General features: G+C 41.4%; 2 protein-coding genes across 2 annotated transcripts in view; both read right to left on the bottom strand.

The window, feature by feature from the left end:
• Nucleotides 1-5,698: 5,698 nt before the first annotated feature.
• The window catches only part of LOC134673910 (protein CBFA2T3), a 114,019-nt gene continuing 93,326 nt past the window's right edge, over nt 5,699-26,391 (bottom strand). The window contains exons 7-12 of the mRNA XM_063531964.1: nt 12,088-12,272; nt 10,076-10,246; nt 8,775-8,899; nt 7,623-7,754; nt 6,964-7,071; nt 5,699-6,458 (exon numbers count right to left, since the gene is read on the bottom strand). Of these exons, the coding sequence (XP_063388034.1) occupies nt 6,168-6,458; nt 6,964-7,071; nt 7,623-7,754; nt 8,775-8,899; nt 10,076-10,246; nt 12,088-12,272 (1,012 nt within the window). The 3' untranslated portion in view covers nt 5,699-6,167. The remainder of the gene's footprint in view (nt 6,459-6,963; nt 7,072-7,622; nt 7,755-8,774; nt 8,900-10,075; nt 10,247-12,087; nt 12,273-26,391) is intronic.
• Nucleotides 14,507-24,691, bottom strand: LOC134674130 (uncharacterized). Its single transcript, XM_063532185.1, has 5 exons — nt 23,246-24,691; nt 19,793-22,936; nt 19,458-19,648; nt 15,223-15,454; nt 14,507-14,652 (listed from the first exon to the last, which is right to left on the bottom strand). Exons 1-5 carry the CDS (start codon nt 24,333-24,335, stop codon nt 14,507-14,509), a joined length of 4,803 nt encoding a protein of 1,600 aa, XP_063388255.1. The 5' UTR covers nt 24,336-24,691.

Here is a 26,391-nt window from a genome sequence, read left to right as displayed (position 1 = left end):
GAAAACGCCGCCAAACTGAAACGGGTCAAATACTCAAATCTGCAGCCAACCTTCGATTTCGTACCAGTAGCCTTAGAAACCAGCGGGCCTTGGTGTTCTGATGCTAAAAAGTTTATTAGAAAGTTAGGTCAACGCCTACGAGAGAAAAGTGGCGACCCCAGGTCCGGCGCATTTTTAATCCAGCGTATTTCGCTAGCCGTGCAAAGGGGAAACGCCAGCAGCGTGCTAGGTACATTTAGCCGGGTACCTATGGCCTAATAGCATGTAATACCCTTAATTTTTATATTTACCTAGTTATAAGTTTGTAAATTTCTGTATCTATTTACATTTCATTTTGTAATAAAATTATATAAATTATTAAAAATATATTGCTAAAAATTTAGTAATGTACGGAACCCTTGGAAAGCGAGTCCGACTCGCACTTGGCCGGTTTTTTAGCTTTAGAACTAAGGTAAACAATCTTGATGTGTCTTTTAATTGAAAAACACATTTTAAAAATAAGTTACGGCAAATGTGTAACAATTATGAATCTCATTATGAGATTCTCATACGATCATTTATATTCTTCTGCTTTTATAAGTAATAGTTATTGATTTTTAAAAAGCGTTTTTCGATTAAAAGACATGTCATGATCGCTTACCTTCTATGAAGTTCTTTCTAATGCTAAAAAAACGATCTATAGAGCTAATCCGGTCAATGTACAACCGATGTTGTACACGCGTCCGGTCAGCTGCTGGCACCACCGACAAGTTCAGTGTCACGGTAGGCTTGCACCAGGGATCGGCTTTAAGCCCTTACCTCTTCCTGCTTGTTATGGACGCTCTGTCGTCAGACATACAGGAGGAGGCACCCTGGTGTATGCTGTTTGCCGATGACATTGTGCTTGTTGGTGAAAACGAACTTGAGGTGCAGAGCAGACTTGAGAAATGGCGGCAAAAATTGGAGAATGTTGGCCTAAAGATCAGCAGATCTAAAACGGAACACATGTTCTGCGATTTTGGCGGTCTCTCCAGTTTTGCTGCCATAGAACTCGACGGCGTTACACTGCCGGTCTGCTCCGACTTTAAGTACCTCGGTTCGCTCGTACAGTGCGATGGCGATATTGACCGTGACGTGAAAAACCGGATTAGCACAGGATGGATGAAATGGCGACAGGTCACGGGAACCATTTGCGACGCCCGAATGCCTCTTCGGTTGAAGGGTAAAATTTATAAATCAGTCATAAGACCTGTCGTCATGTATGGATCAGAGTGTTGGGCCCTAAAGGTGACGGATGAAAAGAGATTGCATGTAGCGGAGATGAGAATGTTGAGATGGATGTGTGGCGTGACGAGAATGGATAGGATAAGGAATGAGTATATAAGAGGAAGCCTGAAAGTTGCACCCATAACAGAAAAAGTAAGGGCAAATCGCCTAGCGTGGTACGGGCATGTGATGCGGAGGGATGAAAGTCATGTGACGAGAAAGGTATTACGAATGAATGTGGAGGGAAGTACGAGGAAAGGAAAACCGAGGAAAAGGTGGATGGACTGTGTGAGAGATGATATGAAACGAATGCAAGTGAATGATGAAATGACGGGCGACAGAGAGGTGTGGAAGAGAAAGACATGCTGCGCCGACCCCAAGTGAATGGGACAAGGGCAAGAGAATGATGAGAGCATTTATTGACTGGAGTGATCATTGAGAGCTTACCCCTCTGCCGAAAAACTTGCACAATTGTACAAACTTTTGTATTTACTGACATGACCATATTGACCATTTTGTACGTTACGTACAGATAATGTAGAAATAGCAATACATTTGACGTCCCCTCCCCCGCAACAATCGGCAGACTGTTTCGTAAAGAAAATGACAGCGATGACATCTCCAGTTACTAGTAAATAATTAAAAATAGTTACATCGTGTTTTACAGCTCTATATATTTCACGTGAAATCAAAACAAAACAACAATAAAGTACTTAGTTCTAAATTCAAATTCTGATAAACGACTAACCTAATAATTGATGTACATGGAAATGAGCATTCGTTTGTATTCGGAAATGCGATGATTGCCGATGTGCATTCTTTTTGGCCCTTTACTGTAAATGCTCTAAAGTCTAAGGGATAGTATGATTCGACCCCGAATCGCTGTTAAACTTCAGTTTTGTAGAAAGTGTCCTTTCTGTACGGTAGTAAGTGCTATTATTTATTCTGCGATATTATTGCATGGTACCTACTCCCAATTTCCACATTTCATTGCAAAGTGCAAAGTCAGCTTGGTCCGCTACTCAGGTTGTATTAGAAAATACACAAAAGAAAAGGCAAATAAAGATTTTGGAACATTCGTTTATTTCACACGTTAGGTGAACAGGTCAGAAATATAATAGGTACAATGGTACAGTCGCCATCAGATATATCGGAGCGGCCAAGGTGTTCACAATATCTGAACACGCACTCTAAGGCCCTGACAATAGAGGATTGTTCAGATATTTGTGAGCACCTTGGCCGCTCCGATATATCTGATGGCGACTGTACTAGATTCAGAGGCTAATTCGTAACGTGCAGTTGACATCAAACCGATATATAAATCATATCATGATATCAGTAAAGTTGTCATTCTCGCTGGTACGAGTAGCCTAGCGGTAAGAGCGTGCGACTTTCAATCCGGTGGTCGCAGGTTCAAACCCCGGCACGTACTAATGAGTTTTTTGGTGATGGAAAACATCGTTCGGAAACCGGACTATACCCAATAAGGCCTAGCTTTTACCCTCTGGGTTGGAAGGTCAGATGAGAGTCGCTTTCGTAAAAACTAGTGCCTACGCCAATTCTCGGGATTCTAGGGATTAGTTGTCATCCGGACCCCAGGCTCCAGTTATTCAAATATCGGTTTGATGTCAGTGTCAGTGCACGTTCGAATTGACCTGTTAATTAGATCTACTTTTAGGCCCACACTTATACTGTCTGCATTAAACATAACGACGGAATATATATGTATAGATCAATATATATTATATGTGACGTTCCATGCCTAAAGGTTGCTTATGGATATGGAGTATTCTTGTTGTTGTTGTTGTTGTTGTGTTGTGTTGTGTTGTTATTACAAAAACCCTTTAGGCATGGAACGCCACATATATTGACTTTGGTTAAGAAACAAATCAGTGTAGGCCTACAAATAGTTGATGATAGACTGGTTATTCCCATTTGTTCTACAGGAACACTCACATTCTGTTCCATTATGTCAAAGTTCCATATAACAAATGGAAATCGCCGTTTTTTTAAGCATCCACTTAAAACGGGCTTGCCATTTCATGGAATAGAACAATGTACGAATGGAATAGAATTAATAAGGTTGATGGAACACATTAGTGGCCCTAGCCAAGAGTCAATTTTACAAAATACGCCAGTCGAAACTAAGATATGATATATACTTAGAAAATAGTACATGGAAATCACGTGATTTTTCTTTCGCATCTGTTATTCCCGTTTATTGTTTTTTGTTTACGATTGTCATCTTGGCTACGGCCCCCTGAGAACACAAATTCAATATTGTTCCATCATTTCTTCAATTCCTTAATATTCTGTAGAAATTGTGGAACAGAGTCAAAACGACAGTAATAAGCCCATTTGTGAATTGCTTTAAACTTCAAATTCATTACATTTATTAAATTCGAATTTTTACATTCATCCTTAACTATACATTAATATTAATATTGCACATATATTATAAGGAATCATTCACTTATCAATAGTCCAGTCAACAAGGTATGGAAACAGACAAAAATCTGCCGTTTAATTTTTAAGCAGCAAGTTAGTTTTGTCTCAATACTTATTAAGTAACTTTAAAGTTCTGTACATAAACAACTACTATTTCAATATTTTAAAGTGAGTGTGTATAATGACATTATAGTGAGATTTAGTGCAGGAATATCGATTTAAACTATTACATTATGTAGTGATATGTACAACGGTAACAAAAATATACATTATGGCACTCAACTGAATTAAAATTAATTATATTTGATCACAAATAACATTCTTTGGTTAAAAATATAAAATAAATATTATTCTCTATTATTAGCAAATAAATTCATACGAAACAGTTCAACAAAAAAAAACAACTTAATATCGGTACTTACCTAATTCAAATATTCAATTTTCACTTAAAAAGACATAAATAAAGTAGGAAAATTTAAAATTAGAAAAAATAACAGTAATTATATCTTAACCCGTATTTACACGTAGGTACATTAGAGATAGATATGTGTATAAACAGCCAAGAGAATTGAAGTTACAACATTCTTATGTACCTACATTACAACATTTCAATTATAATATATTCTGACATTATTGACTCGAAAAAGATCCAGTTAAAACACAGAATTTGTATTATTTTACAAAATTTACTACACAAGGTTCGTGTCATCAAAAATCATAATTGAAAAACACTGAAACTAGAGTCCGACAAGAAATTGTAGATAATTATAGAGGGTGCCACTTCCTACGTAACTGTAACATTTTTGACGTAAAATGCTTAAACATGGCCACAATTTACTATGGATTTTTTTTAGTTCCATTTTATTTGAATCCTACAATTTTATGTCGTACTATACCGTAGGAATGATACGATAAAGTGTCATTCTATGGAACTTGTTAACTATGTAAACAAAAGTCACTAGTAAATTCATCATTCTTTGACAATTTCAATATGGCGGTTTGTTTACATAGTTAGCAAGTTCCATAGACTGACACTTTACATCAACAAACCATGACCAGCGTCTAGTAGGGTAAACCCTCCAGTGAATGAACACCCCCCAGTGAATGAACAAAATCACGTTTTTTGTCTAAAATAAGAAATATAGCAATTTCTTCCACTTGTCTTATTTTTTTTCTTATTAACAACTCTATTTCCTATGCAATGACAACCCGTAATAAATTTATTTTCGACCAGTTAGGATGTGACTGGCGTTTGAAGTTTACGTATTGCTGGATTTGAAGTTTTGTATGGAAATGTTAGATCCCAGATAAGAACAGTGTACGTTTGGAGCGACATTTGAAGTGCTTATTGAATCTTTACCAGTACAAAGTTTAGTTATTTGGTTAGATTAAGAGTTGAACCTTCTATTTTGGTACACTTTCTCGGCGTATTATGCGATTAAGTCTTTATTTTTTATAGTTCCATTACTGGCTCATCAAATGTTCTGAAACCAGTAAATGAACAGTGTGTTCATTTATTGGTGTGTTCATTTACTGGTGTCGCGTAGATTTAATTTTTTTCCCAAATGTATATGTAAACGCAATCGTATTGAGCTTGTTTTTTGTGATTCTGCATAGAAGACGATTCTGATTAATTTAGCCAGTATTGGAACAAACCAAATTTCTATAGTCCATTTACTAGATTTGTCATGCCTATGTATGAACAATACAAAATGTGGCTTGTTCATTCATTGGATTTCTACAAATTCTATGTATGAACAGTGTAGCCACGAACAATGCAGTGACAAGTTTATTATTTTAAGGATTATTTGATGAGCATGACCCCTTTTCATCAAAATATGCACGTTGGTTCTTGTTTTAATGGTTGATTTTATTTTTTCCGTTTAATATGTAACGGGTTTCTATGTTACCTATTGGTGAATAACCATCATTTTATTACATTCTAATCGATTCGAAGTCAATATGGAGTGATAAAAAGATATAAACGCTATCGCTATACCTATTAAAATAGCACCGGAAACGGTGTTTGTGATAAAAATGATTTTAATATGTTAATTAAAAAGAGTTAAATAATGTTCATTCACTGGGTTTTTCGGTGTTCATTCACTAGTTTTTATGTTCATTCATTAGGTTTTTGGGTAGTTTTTGGTAAATTCTGGTATAACTCAAAAACTATGAAAGTAACTAAAAATCCCAGAAATTACTTTCTTATTTATTAAATGAGGATTGATTAAATTGCAGTTAATTATTCCAATTGTTAATGAATGCTGAGCAATGATTTTTCAAACTTGGATAATTGCTTAAGTGTTCATTCACTGGTGGTCTTACCCTATATCAATGAAACCTCTTGTTAAAATAGAATTTTAAAAACCTAAATTTTTCCTTCAATCAGTAAAAGGTTAAATAACCCAAGAACCGTATACTTCAATTTACCTCCTAACCTTTCTCGGCATTTTGACCTCCTTATTAGGACGTCATTTCTTCCCAATGGTTGATATAATGCCCTGTGCAGTAGACAGAGTAGCAAGCGCGATCCTATCGTTACTTGTGGAAGTTAGACTCCTATCCTGATTCGTATGCAATCGGTCGGCAGAGTTAAGGGTAGTTAGGGATAGTCGGTTGTCCGGGGTCGGGGCCCGTGTGGGCTTGGGCAGGCTGGGCAGAGTGGGCAGAGTGGGTAGAGTGGGCATGTTGGGGAGAGTGGGCTGCGTGGCTGGTGGTGAAGTGCGGAGTGCGGTGGGCTTTTGATCGCGGCCGGCGCAGACCTGAAAGAAACGAAAGTGCTTTGTTTTGATTACTTATATATGTTTTAACGATGCAATTTCATTGAGCATTTTAGTCAAGTATATTTGTACATTCGTTGTAGCAATTGTATAAATAAATATTATAGGACAATTTTACACAGATCTATCTAGTCCCACGGTAAGCTTAGTACCTAAGGCTTGTGCTGTGGGTACTAGACGACGATATATATAAATATAATTATATTTAAAGACTTATATACATAGAAAACATCCCTAACTCAGGAGCAAATATTTTTGATAAACACACAAATAAATGCCCTTACCAGGATTCGAACCCGGGACCTCCTGCTTCGTAGGCAGGGTCACTACTTAGGCTAGGAGTCCGTCCATAAATACATCTCCCAGCAAACTTTCCTGGGGCTTCGCAGGGTACCACATCCGACTCAAGAGTGATTTCTCTAATTCTTTAAACTTAGAACTTTGAAAGAGAGACAGAGACAGGAGATAAGGTAACATGAGCTAGTACCTGATGGTGGCTCTCCCAGTCCTTGTGTTGGCAGAAGGCCCCGCAGTACCGCGCCGAGTTGCAGCCCGAGCAGGTCTCCTGCGCTTTGCGACCGCAGTTCCAGCAGCACTGGAACATATTGAAACATATAAAATATAGGCATATTTGTCAAAGGTAACAGTTCTCTAACAAATAAGTTAACTGCGCAGCGACGCCATTTTCTATAGCGCTGACGAGACCACCAGACCAGACCACCACCAGCAGCGCTGAACAGATGCCGACGCTTAAAAGACCCCAGTGTGGGGTGTCCTTTAAACGGGTGTCATTCTGAATCCCTAACAACGTTTGTCCTAAAGTCACTTGCCCTAACTGGTTTGTCCTAATGGGCATATGCCCTAACGATCAATTGTCATAATGATTATCTTCCATAATGTAAGGTTCTGAAAAATGGTTAGGTTTTAGAACTTGCTGCCACAAAAGTGGGTTAGGTTAGGGTTGGAATGTGACCCTTGCAAAAAAGAAAATATGATAAGTAATCAATATTTAGGGAAACCAAAATTAGGGTTTTTAGTGTTAGGACAACTCATCATTATGACAAACAATATTAGGGAATGCAAAGATAGGTGAAAAGACTTTAGGCATTCAGATATAGATCCCCTTTAAACACAACGGGAACTCACGTTCTGCTGCGGCGGGCTGGGCGCGGGCGCGGGGCTGCGGCGCTCCTTGCGCTCGCTGGCCACCAGCTCCAGGGCGCGCGCCTCGGCCGCCCCCACCGCCCTTTGCAGCTCCACCAGCGCTTGCCGCTTCACCTGATAACACAATCATTTACATACAAAGTCGGAAACCTTTGTTTGACATAATTATTGAAAGTCATAGTGTAATGATTGTCAGATTATCGTTAGTCATAATTCTGAAACCGTTAACTTTTCGGGATTTTCGTAAGGTCATCCTATAGATAGGTTTCTCTACCCTCAAATGGCTTCTTAAGCAGTTGAGGGTAGATGAAAACATTACACGATCAAATAATGTAGGTTAAAGTCAGGTCGTTCAGGGACGGATCCAGATGGTTTTGTATTTGGTTGGTTAAATTCAATAAATGTTACAACTAACCGAAAATGCACAAATTATTTGTTTACTTTCATTTAAGCACCTATAAAGAAAGATACAAGTATAGTTTTAACCACGCTGGAGCCTAGTACTGTTAGCACCTTTTGCAGCATTGCAGTGTCTTTTTGTACTGGTAACCATGGCAACTCCAGGTTTACCCGGTTAACCCGGGGTTATTGGGTCGCTAAAAGAGGTATAACACCGCTTACTTGGTTGACAGCGTCCTCTGCCCGCCGCCGCACCTCAGCCACCCGTTCCTCTGTATGTCTGACTGCCTGTGCCATGATCTCGCTGCCCGCCCGTTTGATATCGTTGCTTTCTGTGGCTTTTATAGCTCACAAAGCCACTAGTTTTAACCACGCTGGACCCATTATTACCGCCATTTGCACCATCCCTGTGTCAACTAGTACTGGTAACCATGGTAACTCCAGGTTTAACCGGTTAACCCGGGGTTAGCTGGATAGTGCAAGTGGCGCTAAAGTAGGTATTTACCAGGCTTGGCTCACTCCGCGATTACGTACTTATTACGTCGCTTTGCTACAGGTAGCTAAACTAAAAGTACATCCGTTCCACACCAATTTTGGTGACTAGCCATAAGCCGCGCGTAGCGCTGTCGCCATCTAGCGGCCAGATCTGTCCTGATCGTGACAGACGTATTTTGTTAGAGAGTGAGTCTTCTGTACCTAGTACTATTATTTATTCTGTGGTATTACACCGCTTACTTGGTTGACAGCGTCCTCTGCCCGCCGCCGCACCTCGGCCACCCGTTCCTCTGTCTGTCTGACTGCCTGTGCCATGATCTCGCTGGCCGCCCGTTTGATATCATTGCTTTCTGTGGGCTCCACTCCTGAAATACAAAAAAAAAACTGTTAGAATGAGTCCAACAAAAGTAAAAATTCTAGGCAATAAGCAAAGCACAATGTAATACCCCAGTAGGCCTAGTACAGTCGCCATCAGATATATCGGAGCGCCCAAGGTGCTCACAAATATCTGAACACGCCTCTATTGTCAAGGCGTTAGAGTGCGTGTTCAGATATTGTGAACACCTTGGCCGCTCCGATATATCTGATGGCGACTGTACACGATTGGCGCGACAGTATTTCGCCGCCAGAGAGACTGCTCGTCTTTTCTAACTTTATTAATTAAAGAGGGACTGTAACTGTAACGGTTGTAATGGGGTTGGCCGGTCGAAGTATTTAGCAGATGGCGCCAGCATAGCTTGCCCTGTCAATCCCTAGAATTGTGTCAATTTGTTTGTTAGGGTTCCGTAGCCAAATGGCAAAAAAACGGAACCCTTATAGATTCGTCATGTCTGTCTGTCTGTCTGTCCGTCCGTATGTCACAGCCACTTTTTTCCGAAAGTATAAGCACTATACTGTTGAAACTTGGTGAGTAGATGTATTCTGTGAACCGCATTAAGATTTTCATACAAAAATAGAAAAAAAACCATAAATTTTTAGGGTTCCCCATACATAGAACTAAAACCCAAAAATTTTTTTTTGATCAAACCCATACGTGTGGGGTATCTTTGGATAGGTCTTCAAAAATGATATTGAGGTTTCTAATATCATTTTCTTCTAAACTGAATAGTTTGCGCGAGAGACACTTCCAAAGTGGTAAAATGTGTGTCCCCCCCCCCCCCCGTAACTTCTAAAATAAGAGAATGATAAACCTAAAATAAATATGATGATGTACATTACCATGCAAACTTCCACCGAAAATTGGTTTCAACAAGATTTGGTAAGTAGTTTTTTTTTAATACGTAATAAACCGTAGGTATATCCCAATTTTATTATGTTACTTGCTGTTACGGAACCCTTCATGGGCGAGTCCGACTCGCACTTGGCCGCTTTTTTTATTAATGGAATTTTATGCTCTAGATGCCAGCCGTTTAAGTCAGATTTCGTAGAAAAAGGGGCAAGCTGTGATGGCGACATCTATGCAAACCTTTGACAGTTGCCGACCGCATTCTTAAACCGGCAAGTGCATATTGCCTCGCTTACACTCACATATAGTACCATACCTCTCTGCTGCAGTATAGCCAGCGCTCGCTTCGTCTTCTCGACCATGCTAAGTATGCAGTTGAGCATCGTGTTGATGTTCTTCCACTCGTCGTCCGACTTGAGCAGCGAAGGGTTAAGTCGCTCCGGGAACGACGCGTTCATTGAGGACACGTCGCGAACGCTGATGCCGCCTATATGGACATTCACAGGGTTACAATGAGGGTTTCCGCGATTGAGTTTTTCACTAGATGGCAGCACCGTAACGAGAGGTCTTTTTGACAGCTGCTGTCAGAAATCCACCAATAAAAAAAAACTAAACATGATTGGTGAATTATGACCGCTAGACCTCTCGCCGCGGTGCTGTCATCTAGTGAAAAACTCGATCGCGGAAACCCTCATTTTATAGTATCCGGAGGTCACGGGTTCGAAAATCGGCGGGTACCCAATGATTCTCCGAAAAACTTTTAGCAGATCATCGATTCGCCGACAACGATTCGCCGAACATCGTTTCGCAGATTCATTTATTTGTCAGTGTAACTTTTGGTCGACTAACGTTACGTAGACTCTTGGTTCACATACCGTTCAGTTCGCTTCTGTGTAATTTAGCAGTAACTATTATTGGACGATTTCCATTTAGTAGAGTAATCGTTTCGTTTAAGCAATGTTTAGTCGAATAACGTTTCACATTTTTTATATAAGTCGTTATTTTCGAAACAAAAACTTTTTGCAGAAATAAAGAAAACCCATATCCACAAGGATGAAATAAAATATTATCCTTTTTTAAGTAAATTATGGTTTATAAAAATTATTATATTTATATGGTTTAGCTTTGTTTTGCCGGCAAGTTTTTCTATAGATTTTTGTTTCACAGAAAAAAAATCAAGTTATTTCAAATGGCAAAATCTTTAAACACAATATTTACTTCAAATAATTTTAGTTCGGATTAGTTATGGTTTACCAAAAAATTAAAACATTGGTTTAGTTTCAAGGACAATTAGTTCATGTAATTTCATTTCACAGGTTCATGGACCTGTAGAAAAGTTACTTCTTATAAATCCGGTTTTTACCAAAATTTTTATTTATTGAGTTGTTAACGCAATCTGCTTTTCTGGAAAGAATAAATTTTTTAGGGGTCGCAGTTCTAACCTAACCTAATAACCAACTTTTCTGGAAAATGTTCGTTTTTTTCGGGGTCGTAGTTCTAACCTAAGCCAATTTTCTGGCAACAGTTCGTTTTCTTGGGGGTCGCAGTTCTAACCCAACCTAACCCACTTTTCCAGCAACGGTTCGTTTTCTTAAGGGTGCAGCTCTAAACTAACCTAAACTGCTTTTTTAGCAATTTCAATGAATACTACGAGTATGTGAAAGTTAATTTAGTAAAGTAATAAATTAGAGAGAAGTTTTTCTAGTCAATATTAATGCCAAATGAACATTCGACCTATTGTGTTTCGACCAATGGTTTCTCGGGTAATTATGACAATTACTAAATGATTATTCTACGAATAGTAAATATGCGTATCAATGTTCTGCTTATTGACTACTCTCGCAAATGACTATTATGCGTAATGAGATTCGGCCAATCGTTACTCTGCCAAAGAACCCGTCGGCGAATCGTTGTCGGCGAAACAAAAATCGGCGTAATTTTTTTCGGAATATCAATAGGGCACCAAGTTTTTCGTATCGAGTATGAGTTTAACTTATTTACGAAATATCATTTGATATTTACTAGTTGGTTTTCGGTGAAGGAAAAACATCGTGACTAATTCCAATAAGTCCTAGTTTCCTGGGTTGGAAGATCAGATGGCAATCGTTTTTGTAAACACCAGTGCCTACGTCACAATTTCCATACAAAATTGTTGCCATGTTTAAGCATTTTACCTCAAAAATGTGACAGTTAGGAAGAAAGTGACGCCCTCATTTATTTTCTACTATTTTATGTTGCACTATATTTAGAGCACAAAAAAAAAATTGAAAAAAATTGAGCGAAGTTTCTTTATACTCTCGGGGAGTATTAAATAGGGGCTTTACTCACCATCTCTCCTCTCAAACCCCCCTTCTTGCCCCCCATGGTACCCATGGTAGTGCCCGTAGTCGAACAGGCTGGCGTTGCTCGGGAGGGGGTACAAGAAGGGGGAGGGGTTGAGGAACAGGCTGGAGGGGGGAGGGCGCTTCGCGTGCGGGGGGAACTCTTCGGTACCGTTGGTTTGTTCGTAGAACCTGGAACAATCAACATCTGTCACTATCCACGGCTAGACCTAAAAGGTCTCCTGTTCCATTCTAATTTGAACTTTGTGTTGGCTAAGTAAAATTTCATTTTGCTTGGCAAGGTTTGACATATGAGCTATTCACGTTTATCGTACGCTGGGCATTATTACTAGACTATGGGATTATAGAAATTTTTCGAAAAATGGTCATCGCCAATTTTTAGCCCTTTAGCGTCTCCCGAGAGTCAGCGTCTAAATAGTCAGCGCTATGGAAACTGGCGTCGCTGCGCAAGTGTGCAGTTGCTACAACGCTGCGTCGAGCAGCAGCCATAGAGTTGATTAGACGCCGACGTTCGGGAGACGCTATGTGTGGGGTGGCCTTAAAATGCCACCACATGGACACTAATAAAATATTTTTTTTTATTGTCTAGGTTCATAAATATATGTATAATAAATGTTATAAATAACATTTATTGTTAACCAACCAAATAAAAAACCGCCTGGATCAGTCACTGAACGACTTAACTTTAACCTGCATTATTTGATCATGTAATGTTTTCATATACCCTCAGCTGGCTTAAGGAGCCATTTGAGGGTAGATTTTGTTTCATCATCATTATCATTTCAGCCTATATACATCCCACTGCTGAGCACAGGCCTCCTCTCATGCGCGAGAGGGCTTGGACTATAGTCCCAACGCTAGCCCAATTGGGGACTTCACATACACCTTTGAATTTCTTCGCAGATGTATGCAGGTTTCCTCGCCATGTTTTCCTTCACCGAAAAGCTAGTGATAAATATCAAATGATATTTCGTACATAAGTTCCGAAAAACTCATTGGTACGAGCCAGGATTTGAACCCGCGACCTCCGGATTGAAAGTCAGACGTCACATCCACTCGGCAACCACTGATTTTGTTTACTTTTATTTAAATACCTAAAGATACAGAGTATACACTTCACAAAACTTTTCATTCCCCTTTCTTTCACAGTCGGCTAACAAAAGCATTCACACAAAAGCCCTCAAAGTTTTCCTACGATCGTTTTGTTTAAATGCATTTATGCTTTTTCAAAAACAACTGCCAATAAGCGGCTATTAAAACTTCCAAACCTCTTTATCACTGAAACTTTCTTCAAACAATAGGTGTCGCCATCAGATATATCGCAGCGGCCAAGGTGTTCACAATATTTGAACACGCGCTCTTAACGCCTTGACAATAGAGGCGTGTTCAAATATTTGTGAGCACCTTAGCCGCTCCGATATATCTGATGGCGACTGTAAACTCAATGGCGTCATTCATAAACGCGATACTAGCCATTAGCTATATATGATTCCTTTGTCTTTATCTGTACACTTGACTTATGTATTTGAAAGAAAGGGATAAAATATCAAAACTAAATCAGGCCCGTAAAGTTTTATGAATAAGGGGGGTTCTTATGCCATTGACTTAGAGTTCACAATCGGTTGATTTGTGGTTAAGTTTTCAATGAGAAAAGCCGAATAAATCGAACCGAAGACAATGCAGGACTATAAGAGCGAATTACGCGCAAACAAAGATTTATGGAGGCGATACAAGCTACGGGAGATAGCGGGTTGCGGCTCCTCTACACGATGGGCCAACGCCGGCCACTCCAAGGGACGCATTTATGTGTTAGCAATATCACTTGCTCCCTGCAAGTGATATTGCTATCTCATTCTGCCGCATGGCTGCGTCCCTTGGAGTGGCCGGCGTTGGTGTAGAGGAGCCATTAAAATGGGACTGTACTGCCTTTTTACTCGACTACGGAAATAATTATATGTTTTTATAGTCTGGCAATCTAATAGGGATGTTTCCTGTACTTAATAGTACATTACTACAGAGGCCGGGACAAAAGGGGTTGCCGGCCGAAGACATATAGACGGCCAACCCCATTTCCTGCCGAGGTATTTTTTTTTTTTTTTTTAAAACTTTATTGCACAATAAATGAAGAGTACAAATGGCGGACTTAATGCCAGAAGGCATTCTCTACTAGTCAACCATGGGCTTAACCGAAAGATCTAGTTGGTGCAGGCTCAGAATACTGTTACAGTAAATTTTAAAGAAGAAAAAAAAAACATTAAACTATAATATATGACATTATATATACATGATGCGTAATATTATACATAAATAAATAAATATAAGTACGTAAATATATACACATATATAAATATATTTATATAAATACATATATACATACATATATATATATATACCCACTGTAAACATCATGAGGACGACTTATGAACCTGGTCCGACAAATGCTTGCGCAACATGCGCTTGAAAGAGAATTTGTTCTGGGCCTGTCTAATAGAGAGAGGAAGATCGTTCCACAGCCGGATTGCCTGGATGGTGAAGGAATTCGACATGAAACCTGTACGATGACGAGGCACAATGAGCTGAAGGCTACGGGAGGTTCGGAGATCTGTGCCGGGGCGCGGAGTCACAAATTTGAATTTGGAACGAAGATAATCAGGGGTTGAAGGATCGAATAGAATTGAAAACAAAGTACAGAGAATACGCAAGGAACGACGTTCACGAATAGGGAGCCAGTTAAGTTTTTTGCGATAAGCGGAGATATGGTCGTATTTTCGTAGTCCAAAGACAAACCGGATGCAGTTGTTTAGTAACCGATCGAACTTGGTTAGGTAAGCTTGGGTGAGATTGCTATAACACACATCAGCATAATCCAGGATGGGTAGAACGAGGGCTTGGACTAGAAGAGTCTTGGTGCAGGTCGGGAGAAAATATTTAAACCGATAGAGTGCTCTAAGAGTATTAGTCACTCTACGACAAACGCCAGACACCTGAGGATCCCAAGTCAGTCCGCTATCGATGGTCAACCCCAAGTTTTTCACTTGCGGCACAAAAGGTATATCGACTTGCTCGTACTGAATTGGGGCTAAGTATGCCGTGTCCGTCAAAGAAAGCAAGCGCGCACTACCAAGTATGATGGCCTGACATTTAGTAGGGTTCACTGCAATGCCAAAACAGCGCGACCATGCAGATATGTGGTTAAGATCAGTATTTAGATCGGCGACAGCTTTATCCAGATCTTCGGCGCTAGCTTGGGTGTAGAGCTGCAAGTCGTCGGCATACAGGTGGTAAGAGCATTTGATTTTGGTGGTGATGAGATTAATAAAAATCGAAAAGAGCAGAGGGGAGAGAATGCCGCCCTGTGGAACCCCAGATTGGAGTTTACACCAATCCGAAAAAGATCTCTCAGCCCGAACTAACTGATGACGGTCCCGGAGATAGGATGCAAACCAATCAGTCACAGATGATGAAGTGTTCACGTGTTTGAGAGAAGCCAAAAGTAAATCATGATCTACCGCATTGAACGCATTAGAGAAGTCGATAAGGACCAGCACTGTAAGGAGCGAAGAGTCCATACCGACCCTCACATCTTCGACCACTTTGAGCAAGGCGGTAGAGGTACTGTGGCCACGGCGAAATCCAGACTGAAATGGCGAAAGCAGTTGATTAGAGAAAATGTAGTGGGATAACTGTTTATGAACGGTGGCTTCTAAGATTTTTGACAGAAAGGGGAGAACTGAAATGGGACGAAAATCTTTAAGTGAACTGGGGTTAGGAATTTTAGGCAGTGGAATGACATATGCGTTACGCCATAGCGAAGGAAAAACCCCAGAAAACATTGAAAGGTTAATAACATAGGTTATAACCGGGAGGATACATTCTAAAATGCTCAAAATCATCGTCCTACTTAACTCATCGTGACCTACAGCGTTAGATTTAACAGACATTATTACTCTGCGAGTTTCATCATCTGTGACCGGGGTGAATGAAAAAGTGTTATTAGAAATACAGGGCAAGGCATTGATAAGGGAAATACTGTGAACTTTAGTAGCGGGATCTAATGAAGAAGGCTTGGCAAAGTGTACGTTTAAGTCATTTAAAGAAAACGAAGATGTTGAAGAAGTAAGGTTATCAGAGAACTTGTTAGAATTGACCACACCAATGGATTTTAAAAATTTCCAAGTCTCGGCAGGGGATGACAAGGCAATGTTGTCATGAATGTGTTTCCGTTTCGCTGCTCTTACCATCTGGTTGCACTTGTTCCTAGCCAATTTAAATGCACACCAGTTTTCTTCGGAACGATCGCGCTTAAATTTACGAAACGCCCGATCACGCCGCGTCATCGCAATACGGACGGCTCTGGTGATCCACGGCAGGTATGTATAGTGCTTTTCTCAAACATGCAATGAAATAAATAAAATAAAAAATCCACGAAACCCAAGTTTTATTTATAGAAAAAACTAAAAGTAAACTACACCCAAAATATAACCAACACGTACCTATATCATTATCACGCGTATGATTTACACGAGTCGTGTATTTTTACTACCCGTATATTTTCATGTATCTTTGATTTTTTTCGCCTTGTATCCGTCTGACTGTCGTTTTCGTCACATAAGTTTACATAGTCTTTCATATTGATATCATGTTTCACATACATCGTTGCTTTATGCATGGAGTAAATAAGTATAAATTCCACAGTGTTGACGAATTTGTAGTTACATTCATTTAAAATATGCCACAAAACTGTTTCTAATAAACTGTAAGCCATTTTTCTTAGTTTATCAAATAATAAAATTGCCATAAGCAACCATATACATACTTCGTCTTTAACTTGGCGGCAGAGGCAGCAAGTTATTTAAAATCAATTCTGCTTACGCTGCCAATTCCAACACCTACGATTACAATTAATTTCATTATTTCGTCGGAACTCATATTAAAGTAAAAAAATCAACAACGCACCATAAATCCAATAAAACAGAATGAAAATTTTCAACTTTACCTCCATAACAATTAAAAAAAAATAACTACGCGTGTTTGAGTAGACCTTTTTACCGCTAACGTTTAGATGAAATATTTTAAATGTTTTTATTTGTGTAGTTAAATTTATAATTTAAAATTATAAAATTTGGTTAATAATGTATTATTTATTAAGTTCATGTTGATTTTATACAAATAAAACTGCAAATTATAGCAAACATTGTTTTTTGTTTTTTTTTTTATAGGCGTAGTGGCAGTGTCATTACGAACCATAAAGCCAATACTGCCTCTAGTTTTTTTTTATGGATGAATGCCACGATGCTGTGTCACAAATATCTGTGAAATGAAAATTAAAAAAGAGGACTTTGCCGGCCTAGGCCTGCAAGATTTGTATGAAATTCCATTAAATACCTTTTGTCCTAGCCGCACCTGAAACGTCATACTTCGCAGCCTGTTATAAGGAACATAACATCAATATTTCATTGCATGTTTGAGTAAAATAAATTATTTTTAACCGTGCACGAAATAAAGCACAAGATAATTATTAGAAAAACATAGATAGCAGCTATTTTTAAACACAATTTGTATTTAATAAATCGGATTGAAATATAAAAAGTAGGCGAGTTTATCGTGACGTCACTACATTCGTTTTCATATAAATTCCATATTAGCAAATCGTTTTGACAGTTCTAAAAAAGAAGCTGATTTGACTAGTAGGAATGTAGCCTATTTTGTCAATAAAATAAACCCCTCCCTTTGAAATCCCTCTTTTTGGGGTTAGGTTAGGTACAGTCAACTGTAAAAATATGGGTGAAGACAACTTACTCAAAAATATGTCCCATAATAGCATAAGAGTCATGGAACATTTTGTACACTCATATTTTTACAGTTAACTGGACATATCAAACATTATAAAAATAGGTAGGCACAACATGATTATCTCTGCATATAGTGCATCAACTCTTGTACATAGGTATGTGGATATATTTGGGTCGCGTCAAAAATACTAAGCCTATTTTGTTGAATTAAATATCAATGATCACTTTATTACACTGAAAACTACGCATTACTTTTTATATAAAAACGCTTATCGCTTTCCTCTTAAAACTTGTTCGCTCCATGCATCCTGTGAATGTAATGGCAAATGATAAATCATCGATACACGTCACAGGCGCCTGTCTGGGTCGCCTGCAAATGCTGAACGCATCGCTGTTCAAACAGCCAAACCTAAAACGCTTGAGCTCATTATTTATAATTGGTACAAACGCTGTAGTAACAACGCTGTATAATGTTCCTCTACACGATGGGCCAACGCCGGCCACTCCAAGGGACGTATTTATGCGTAAGAGGGAGCTGGGGAGCAAGTGATATTGCTATCTCATTCTACCGCATGGCTGCGTACCTTGGAGTGGCCGGCGTTGGCCCATCGTGTAGAGGAGCCATAAGGGTCGCTTGCTGCTATGCTTGTTTGTTTCAACCCTCTAACACTGATCGGTGCATCTTGAATTCATTTTCAGTTTTTTTAAAGAGGTACGGTGTTCTGCTCTCATAGATATGTAGGTAATTAGCCACTCACTTGCTTGATGTTTTTCAGTGACCTCTATTATTATAATAAAATAAGGGTGACAGCTGGTAGCTACAGTTACCAAAAGCAAGTGAGTGATAAACTTGGCACAAAGGATGACATAAGTAAGCATATTATTGTATGATAATATTTATATTTAGCTCAATTCCTGAGCATAACTATATATGTACATACAAATTTAAATTATAAACGTTTATGAGAGGGTTACCTCAGGAGTGATAAAATAATACTGCCGTGTAGGTTATAGTCAATCTATTCAGTCACAACAACAGAATCCGTACACTAGCAAGTTATTTTTGTTCACACAGTTTGGGGGTTCAAACCCAATAATCACTAAACTTAATCTACCGTTATTCATTAATTATTCACAAAATAAACAAAACTCTTCGAGAGCGCGGTGAGGCGTCGTGTGTCGAGAGACAAGACAGATCCGCGCTCGCCATGATGCTACGCGGGAGCGGGACGGCAACTCTGCGTCTTAGGTTAGAACGAGACGGATGGCCATAGCTTCCGCTCTACTTAATTACTATATCGCGCCGGGAGTTGTCCACGAGTGGCGCGCTTTACTCGGTTTGCTATATGCTCCCCCTCTAGTCCTGGAGAACGCCCCCGCTCCTGGACTAGTACCCTATCATTCCTATCAGCCTTAGCTGGACGTCCGCGATTCCTCTTAGGAATAACAGGTCGTGGGGTATCGCCATCGTTACCTTGGAAACGGGTAAGGCCTGAGTGTGGTATCTACCGAGAGAAATATCCGGTTGGTCGGTGCTAGCGATTGTGTACGTCGTAGGACTAACCTTCTCTGTTATGACGTACGGTCCATCGCGACGTGGGAGAAACTTAGCAGTTACATCCTTCGATGTATTACTCAGCAGATGCGACTTAAGGAGGACTAAGTCACCTACCTCAAATTCATCTGAAGGTCGGCGCGACGTATCGGCATACTGCTTTGCTTTATCCTGTTGGACCTCCACACGTTCCCGAATACCTGATAAGGAGTTTAAAAATGATCGGAGATACGGAGTTATCTGTGGGACAAAGTTATCTTTATCCAAGATGGCACGTAGGTCATGGATGACCTCTGTGGGTGACCGCATTTCCCTCCCGAATGTTAAATAAGCGGGTGATTTACCTGTGGTGCGGCATCTTGCACTGTTCAAGGCGAACCGTATCACCGGTAACTTCCGTGGCCAAGAAGTGTGGTCTTCTTCCACGAGCTGTGCTAACATCGCTTTCATGTCTCGATTTTTGCGTTCCGCAGGGTTGGCTTCTGGGTGGTATAACGGGGCGAGATTTTGTTTTATCCCTAGAGCTGCCATGCACTGACGCATAACTGCGGTTACGAACTGGACACCATTGTCGGAAATGACTCTACGTGGTAGACCAAAACGCATAAAGTACTCCTCGACGAGAATCACCGCACAAGCTTCAGCGGTGGCGTCCTTGAGTGCGTATAGCTCTGTCCACCGGGTAGCAGTGTCCTCGACGAGGAAAATCCACCTCTCCCCCTGGTCTCCTGGTGGCAAAGGACCGAATAAATCCATGGCCAGCACTTCATTGCGTTGGTTCATGAGCGGTGTCTGCAAAAGACCTGGAGGCTTGGTATTTGTGGCTTTGTAGCGTTGACAGTGTATGCAGGCTTTGACATAATCAGTGATTATTCTCCGCATACCTGTAAAGTAGTACAGCTGGGCAACCTTCTGATACGTACGATCGACGCCAGGGTGTCCGGCTACCGGCGAGTCGTGGCATTCCTTTATAATCTCCGCTCTGAGACTACTGGGTATCACGAGCTGTGGGGTCTCACTATCTGAATCGGGGTTGTACCTGTATAGTACCCCTTGATCCATTAAGTAGCCGCGCTCCGTCCATCGTCGAGATGCCACCTCGTCGGAACCCTCGATTTCTTTGATAATCTTCTCCACCTCGGGGTCAGCGAGCTGTTCCCGCCTCAACTCTGCTGGATTCTTCTTTGGTAGGTCGACCACGACCGAGCAGATTCCGCAGTCCTCACGGGAGTCCCCGGAGCAGACTGTCCTACTCAGCGTGTCGGCTACCACGTTCGCCTTCCCCGGAGTGTATTCGAAACGGATATCAAAGGCCTGGAGTCTAAGGGCCCAACGTACCAACCTCCCTGCTGGTGACTTCAGTGACAGCAGCCAACGGAGGGGCTGGTGGTCACTGCCAATGACGACCGGCTGGCCGTCCAGGTAGGGTCGAAAACGCTCTACCGCCCACACCACTGCGAGAGCTTCCCTTTCCGTAGTGGAGTAGTTCCGCTCCGCTGCGTTAAGAAGGCGACTGGCGTACTCTATAGGTCGCTCTTCGTTCCCGTCACCTTGAAGTAAGACCGCTCCAAGGGCGTAATTGCTCGAATCTGTCCTGAGAATAAAAGGACGACTGAAGTCGGCTTGAACCAAAATTGGAGCTGTGGTCAGAAGGCGCTTCAGCTCAAGGAATGCTTGAGTCTGCTCTGATCCCCAGATCCAGACTTGATTTTTCCTAGTTAGGCGTGTCAGTGGTTCGGAAACCTTAGAGAAGTTTGGTATAAACTTCCTAAACCACGAGCACGTTTGTAGAAAGGTTCGCAGATGCTTCAAGGTACCTGGTTCCTTCATCTCGAGTACAGCACTCACCTTATCAGGATCGGTGGAAACGCCTTGTTGCGTTATGACGTGGCCGAGGTACCTAACGCTTTCACGCGCGAAAGCGCACTTCTCCCTGTTGACGTGGAGGTTGAACTCGGCCAAGCGTTTGAAAACTGCCTCGAGGTCTTGTAAGTGACGTTGATAACCTTCCGAGATCACTAGAAGGTCGTCTAAGTAAGCTAAGACAGTTACGTCTTTTAATGCTGAGCAGGAACGTAAGCGGTCGATCAGCCGTTGAAACGTCGCCGGGGCATTTTTCAGGCCAAATGGCATACGCTTAAAGCGGAAGGTACCTAAAGGACACACAAATGAGCTTTTGTCCCTGTCCGCCTCTCTTAACATTACCTGCCAGTACGATGAACGAAGGTCAAGGGTGCTCATGTAGCAATCTCGCTTCGTATTCTGCAACAAGTCATCGATGCGTGGCATCGGGTAGGTATCGGACTTGGTAATTGCATTCAAACGACGGTAGTCCACACAGAACCGGATCTCACCATTCGCCTTCGGCACCATCAGAGCTGGTGAACTCCAAGCTGACTCACATTCTTCAATGATATCGTCTTTTAACATCTTATCAATCTCCTTCTTCATCAACTCCTTCTTGGCTGGATTGAGTCGATAAGGTGGTACTGCTATAGGAGGATGCTCACCTGTTTCTATCCGATGCTCAGCGTAAGGGGTCGGAGCTCCCCCTGGTGTGAAGACGTGTGCGTGCCTAGTAAGAACGCCAGCGAGCGCTTGACGCTCAGCTGGTGTAAGATGACTTCCCTCGTCAGCCCGTAGGACGTTTGTGGCAGCACAGGTTACACTGGGCGAAGTAGGCTCGAAACACAATTTATACTGAACGGTGCGGTTCCTGCTAAAACACCATACCAACTCGAGGAAATCAATATCTACCCCGGCAGCAGTAAGAAAATCGATGCCTAACAACGTTTCATTATTAGTCGCGTAAGGGAAAATTATGAACGGAATTTTAACGATTTCCTGTTCTAATCGCACCTCTAATACAGTAACTAGTACTTCCATTGTACGCGACACCCCATCAGCAAGCTTAATGTTGCGCGTTATCGTGCGAAGCGGATGGTTCCGACGCAAGAGAATAGCATATAGCGTGTGTCCCGCGACGCACCGCCTCGCTCCCGTGTCTACCAAACCAGTGCCTTTCACGCCTAAAATCTCTATATTAAAAATCGGTCTTGTCGTTCGACTCACTGTCTCGCAATCCCCATCAACATAAGTCATGTACAGATTTAACAACTCATCGTCAGAAATTTTACTACAGTCCGCGTCAAAAAACATGTCAACTTCCGTAACGCCCCTGCCATTTGAAGGGTTAATGCACTTTGACGCGAACGACGAGTAATCATTATTATTATTGTTACAGGCACGATTATTATTAAATACGCACAAAAGTGGGTTAGGACCGTTTGATATATTAGGCTCGTTTTGTTCACGACTATCCATCATCGAACCTTTTCGCGCGACTTCACTTGAAATTATTGAATTATTACTAGAACACATCGGAACTATAGTAGAACTAAGCGGTCCGCGGCTGCGAAATTGTCCGTTACATGAATCAGGGTTAGTCGTTTGCAAAGAATGATTAGCACACATAATATTTTTAAAAGCTATAGGTACCAAACAATGTACACATTTCTCGCCTATAGTTGTAGTGTTACATGCAGGAATCTTGTTACAACTTGGCCCATCGAATTCATAAGAATTATGAGTAGTGCCACTTTCGACTTTATTATTATACGGAATAGGGCTCAAATTGCTGCATGTGTCACTCATAGCAAAATAGGGATTTTGTGATCTATCTTTCGACGTGATATTGCACGGGTTAAAATCGACACTATAAAAGCTAATATCACTTGTTTCACTGTTAGATGGCACATTTGCACTATTTGCAGAGTTATTCTTAGACGTGGACTCACCTGAGTTCATGAGCTTACGGCATTGGTCTTTGGAGTGTCCAAACCTTCGACAGTACGCACACACGGGTCGCAGCTTTTTCGCGGTCGCGTCCGCGGCGGCGGCGGTGGTGGTGACACTAGTGACTGCAGCGCCGGTGCCTTGCGCGACCGCCGGTTGAGCAGGCGTCGGCGCCGGCGCGCGCGGCTGCGCGAGCGCGGACGATTGCGGCGCCCGGGGCGGCGCGGCCGCGGCGCCGCTGGCATGCGATGTACCCGTACGCGCCGTGGTTGTTGAAGCGGGAGGCGCGCGTTGGTTTGAGGTCACCGTGCGGCTTGAAGCCTGCGACGGTGTTTGTTTCCTCTCCCCCTCGTCGAAAGAATCTTCCACGCTTCGCGCACGGCGGAGTAGCTCTTTAAAAGTTGCGAAGTCCTCCCTCCGTAGCCTCTTCCTTATCCTGCTATTCATGAGTCCGTACGTCATGTCAAGTTGCGCCTTTTCGGAAATATCTCCCTCGGGGAGTCGCGCGAAAAGGGAACGTATTCGCGCCACAAACACGTCGGTGTTTTCCGTTTGCTGTGGCGATGAAAATATCTCTATATATAAGCGATGGGGCGGGCGGCGGTCACCGTAGGCACTTATAAGATTCTCTTTAGCCTGCTGCCATGAAGTAATTTGCTGTTTCACACCCTGCCACCATGTCGCCGCGTTTTCTTTTAGAAGGTACGCCAGACCGCGCAGGACATTTGTATCCGAAACCTGTGCGCATTCACTATAGGCGTCTACTGCGTCAATAAAAGCTTCCACTGACTCCTGCGGCTGGCCGGAGAACGTGGTCTTACAGCCCGTTAACGTTCCTTGACCTTGAGCTGTACACGACGTAGTACGCGACGATACTGATTGTAACAACTCTTTCAGGGCTTCGGTCTGCGATCGCTGTAGCGTCTCTATGATGTTTTGCACATTTTGAGTCGAAAACATATTAATGTCGGCCAATGCCGTAGTCACCGCGTCGGCTGTGTCCGCCTCGCGAGCTTCTTCATCACCGCCATTTTGCGGTTCTTCGTCGGTCTCGGGCTCTGTACTGGCCGCTTTTCTCGTTTTCGGCGGCATATCGACACACTCACTAAAGAAATGTACTTTCAACTACACTTTCGAACGAACTTGTTATTATTTCACGTTGGATGCGCCATATATGAGAGGGTTACCTCAGGAGTGATAAAATAATACTGCCGTGTAGGTTATAGTCAATCTATTCAGTCACAACAACAGAATCCGTACACTAGCAAGTTATTTTTGTTCACACAGTTTGGGGGTTCAAACCCAATAATCACTAAACTTAATCTACCGTTATTCATTAATTATTCACAAAATAAACAAAACTCTTCGAGAGCGCGGTGAGGCGTCGTGTGTCGAGAGACAAGACAGATCCGCGCTCGCCATGATGCTACGCGGGAGCGGGACGGCAACTCTGCGTCTTAGGGTAGAACGAGACGGATGGCCATAGCTTCCGCTCTACTTAATTACTATATCGCGCCGGGAGTTGTCCACGAGTGGCGCGCTTTACTCGGTTTGCTATACGTTCCAGTTTATATATCTCTGCACCTAGTTGGACGTAGCGTGAAAATGACACGATAAATGTCACATTTTTATAGAATTTTGATGTTTATGTGTTGTTTACACCCTTGTCATTGCAAAATATGTAAAGTTAGTTTAGTCCAGCTCTATTACATCATAACTGTTATCCGCTCCCGCTGCCGCTCATGACTTGAACCCCAGCGTTCGGAGTTCGGAGCGCAATCGGCAAGCGATAAATCATGATCGGACACACCTCCCGAGCGATTGTATGGTCAGCTCAAAACAGGGTTTAATTCACAGGCGATTTCCCTTTTTGTTTATTTAACCGACTTCTAAAAACCGGCCAAGTGCCAGTCGGACTCGCGTTCCAAGGGTTCCGTACATCACCCAATTTGTAACAATGTTTTTTTTTTATGTGAAACGCGAGTGAATTGCCGTTAAAAGCCCGTATCAAAAACTAAGTATTTAGTCCAACTCACGCTTGACTGCATATTTCTAACAGGTGTTCCTGTCATCTATAGGTAAAGAACTATTTTGTGTATTTTTATCATAATTTTAGACCCAGTAGTTTCGGAGATAAAGGTGGTCATTTTTTGCCGATATTCTTGAATTTCTTCTAAACTGTTTATCCTAAAAATTTTAAAAATATATATTTGAGATTTTTACAATGAGTTCTTTCATTTGATATGTAACACGACATAGTTTGATAATCTTTATTTTTTAATATTCTCATTTACCCCCCAAAAGTGGCCCCCATATTTAAAATTCATTTGTTTATGTTACATGCCCGTCTTTGGGTCACAAACTTACATATGTGTACCAAACTTCAACTTAATTGGTCCAGTAGTTTCGGAGAAAATAGGCCGTGACAGACGGACAGACAGACAGAAACACGAGTGAAAGGCTTTTTTTCCTTTTGAGGTACGGAACCCTAAAAAGTATGTCCTCTAATTGTATTCGCCGGAATCTTTTATTAAATGATTATTAGACCGATTTTGATTTTTTTTTATATTGTTCAAAAGGGTACTAAGTATGCATTCTAGATAATCTAGATGGACACATTTTTTGCCTGTATCAGCAATTTTTTTGAATAACTGGAGTTTATTTTATTCAGACCAGTATCATAAATACGCTAAACTAAATAAGTAATATGTCATAATACACATAATTTATCACCGTCACGCGAACACGATATATGTACTAACCTAAATAAATAAAACAGACACAGCTGCACTAGAAGCTTAAACATACATAATAATATATATATATATAAACATTTACATCCTATCCTTTAATCAAAGATCACCTCCCATAGACCGCACATTTTGATGAGCATGCCAGAGAGAGCCATGCGCTGCGCTTAGTGCGCTAGGACAAGTCAAGAAACATCATAGGTAATCCGTCTAAACTATTTGTACACCGACTTGGCAAACCATAGATGTCATGCACCAAGGTGCGAGACGTGGGTGACGTCATCTCCAAGCTTAAATGGAGTTGGGCGGGACATGTTGCTAGGCAGAGTGATGGCAGGTGGACCAAAAGGTTGATGGATTGGTGCCGCTTTCGGATGAAAGAAGCGCCTGGCGTCCGT

The sequence above is a fragment of the Cydia fagiglandana genome, chromosome 19, assembly GCF_963556715.1.
Source record: "Cydia fagiglandana chromosome 19, ilCydFagi1.1, whole genome shotgun sequence".
NCBI lineage: Eukaryota > Metazoa > Arthropoda > Insecta > Lepidoptera > Tortricidae > Cydia > Cydia fagiglandana.
The sequence above is the reverse complement of the archived record's forward strand: the minus strand, read 5'-3'. Positions and strand labels throughout refer to the sequence as shown.

Coding starts and splice junctions, on each gene's coding strand:
- LOC134674130 (XM_063532185.1), bottom strand. CDS start 24,335: ATGCCGCCGAAAACGAGAAAAGCGGCCAGTACAGAGCCCGAGACCGAC. Junction 22,937..23,245: donor CCGTAAGCTCATGAACTCAG/GTGAGTCCACGT, acceptor TGGTACCTATAG/CTTTTAAAAATATTATGTGT. Junction 19,649..19,792: donor TGCAAGATGCCGCACCACAG/GTAAATCACCCG, acceptor ACTCCTTATCAG/GTATTCGGGAACGTGTGGAG.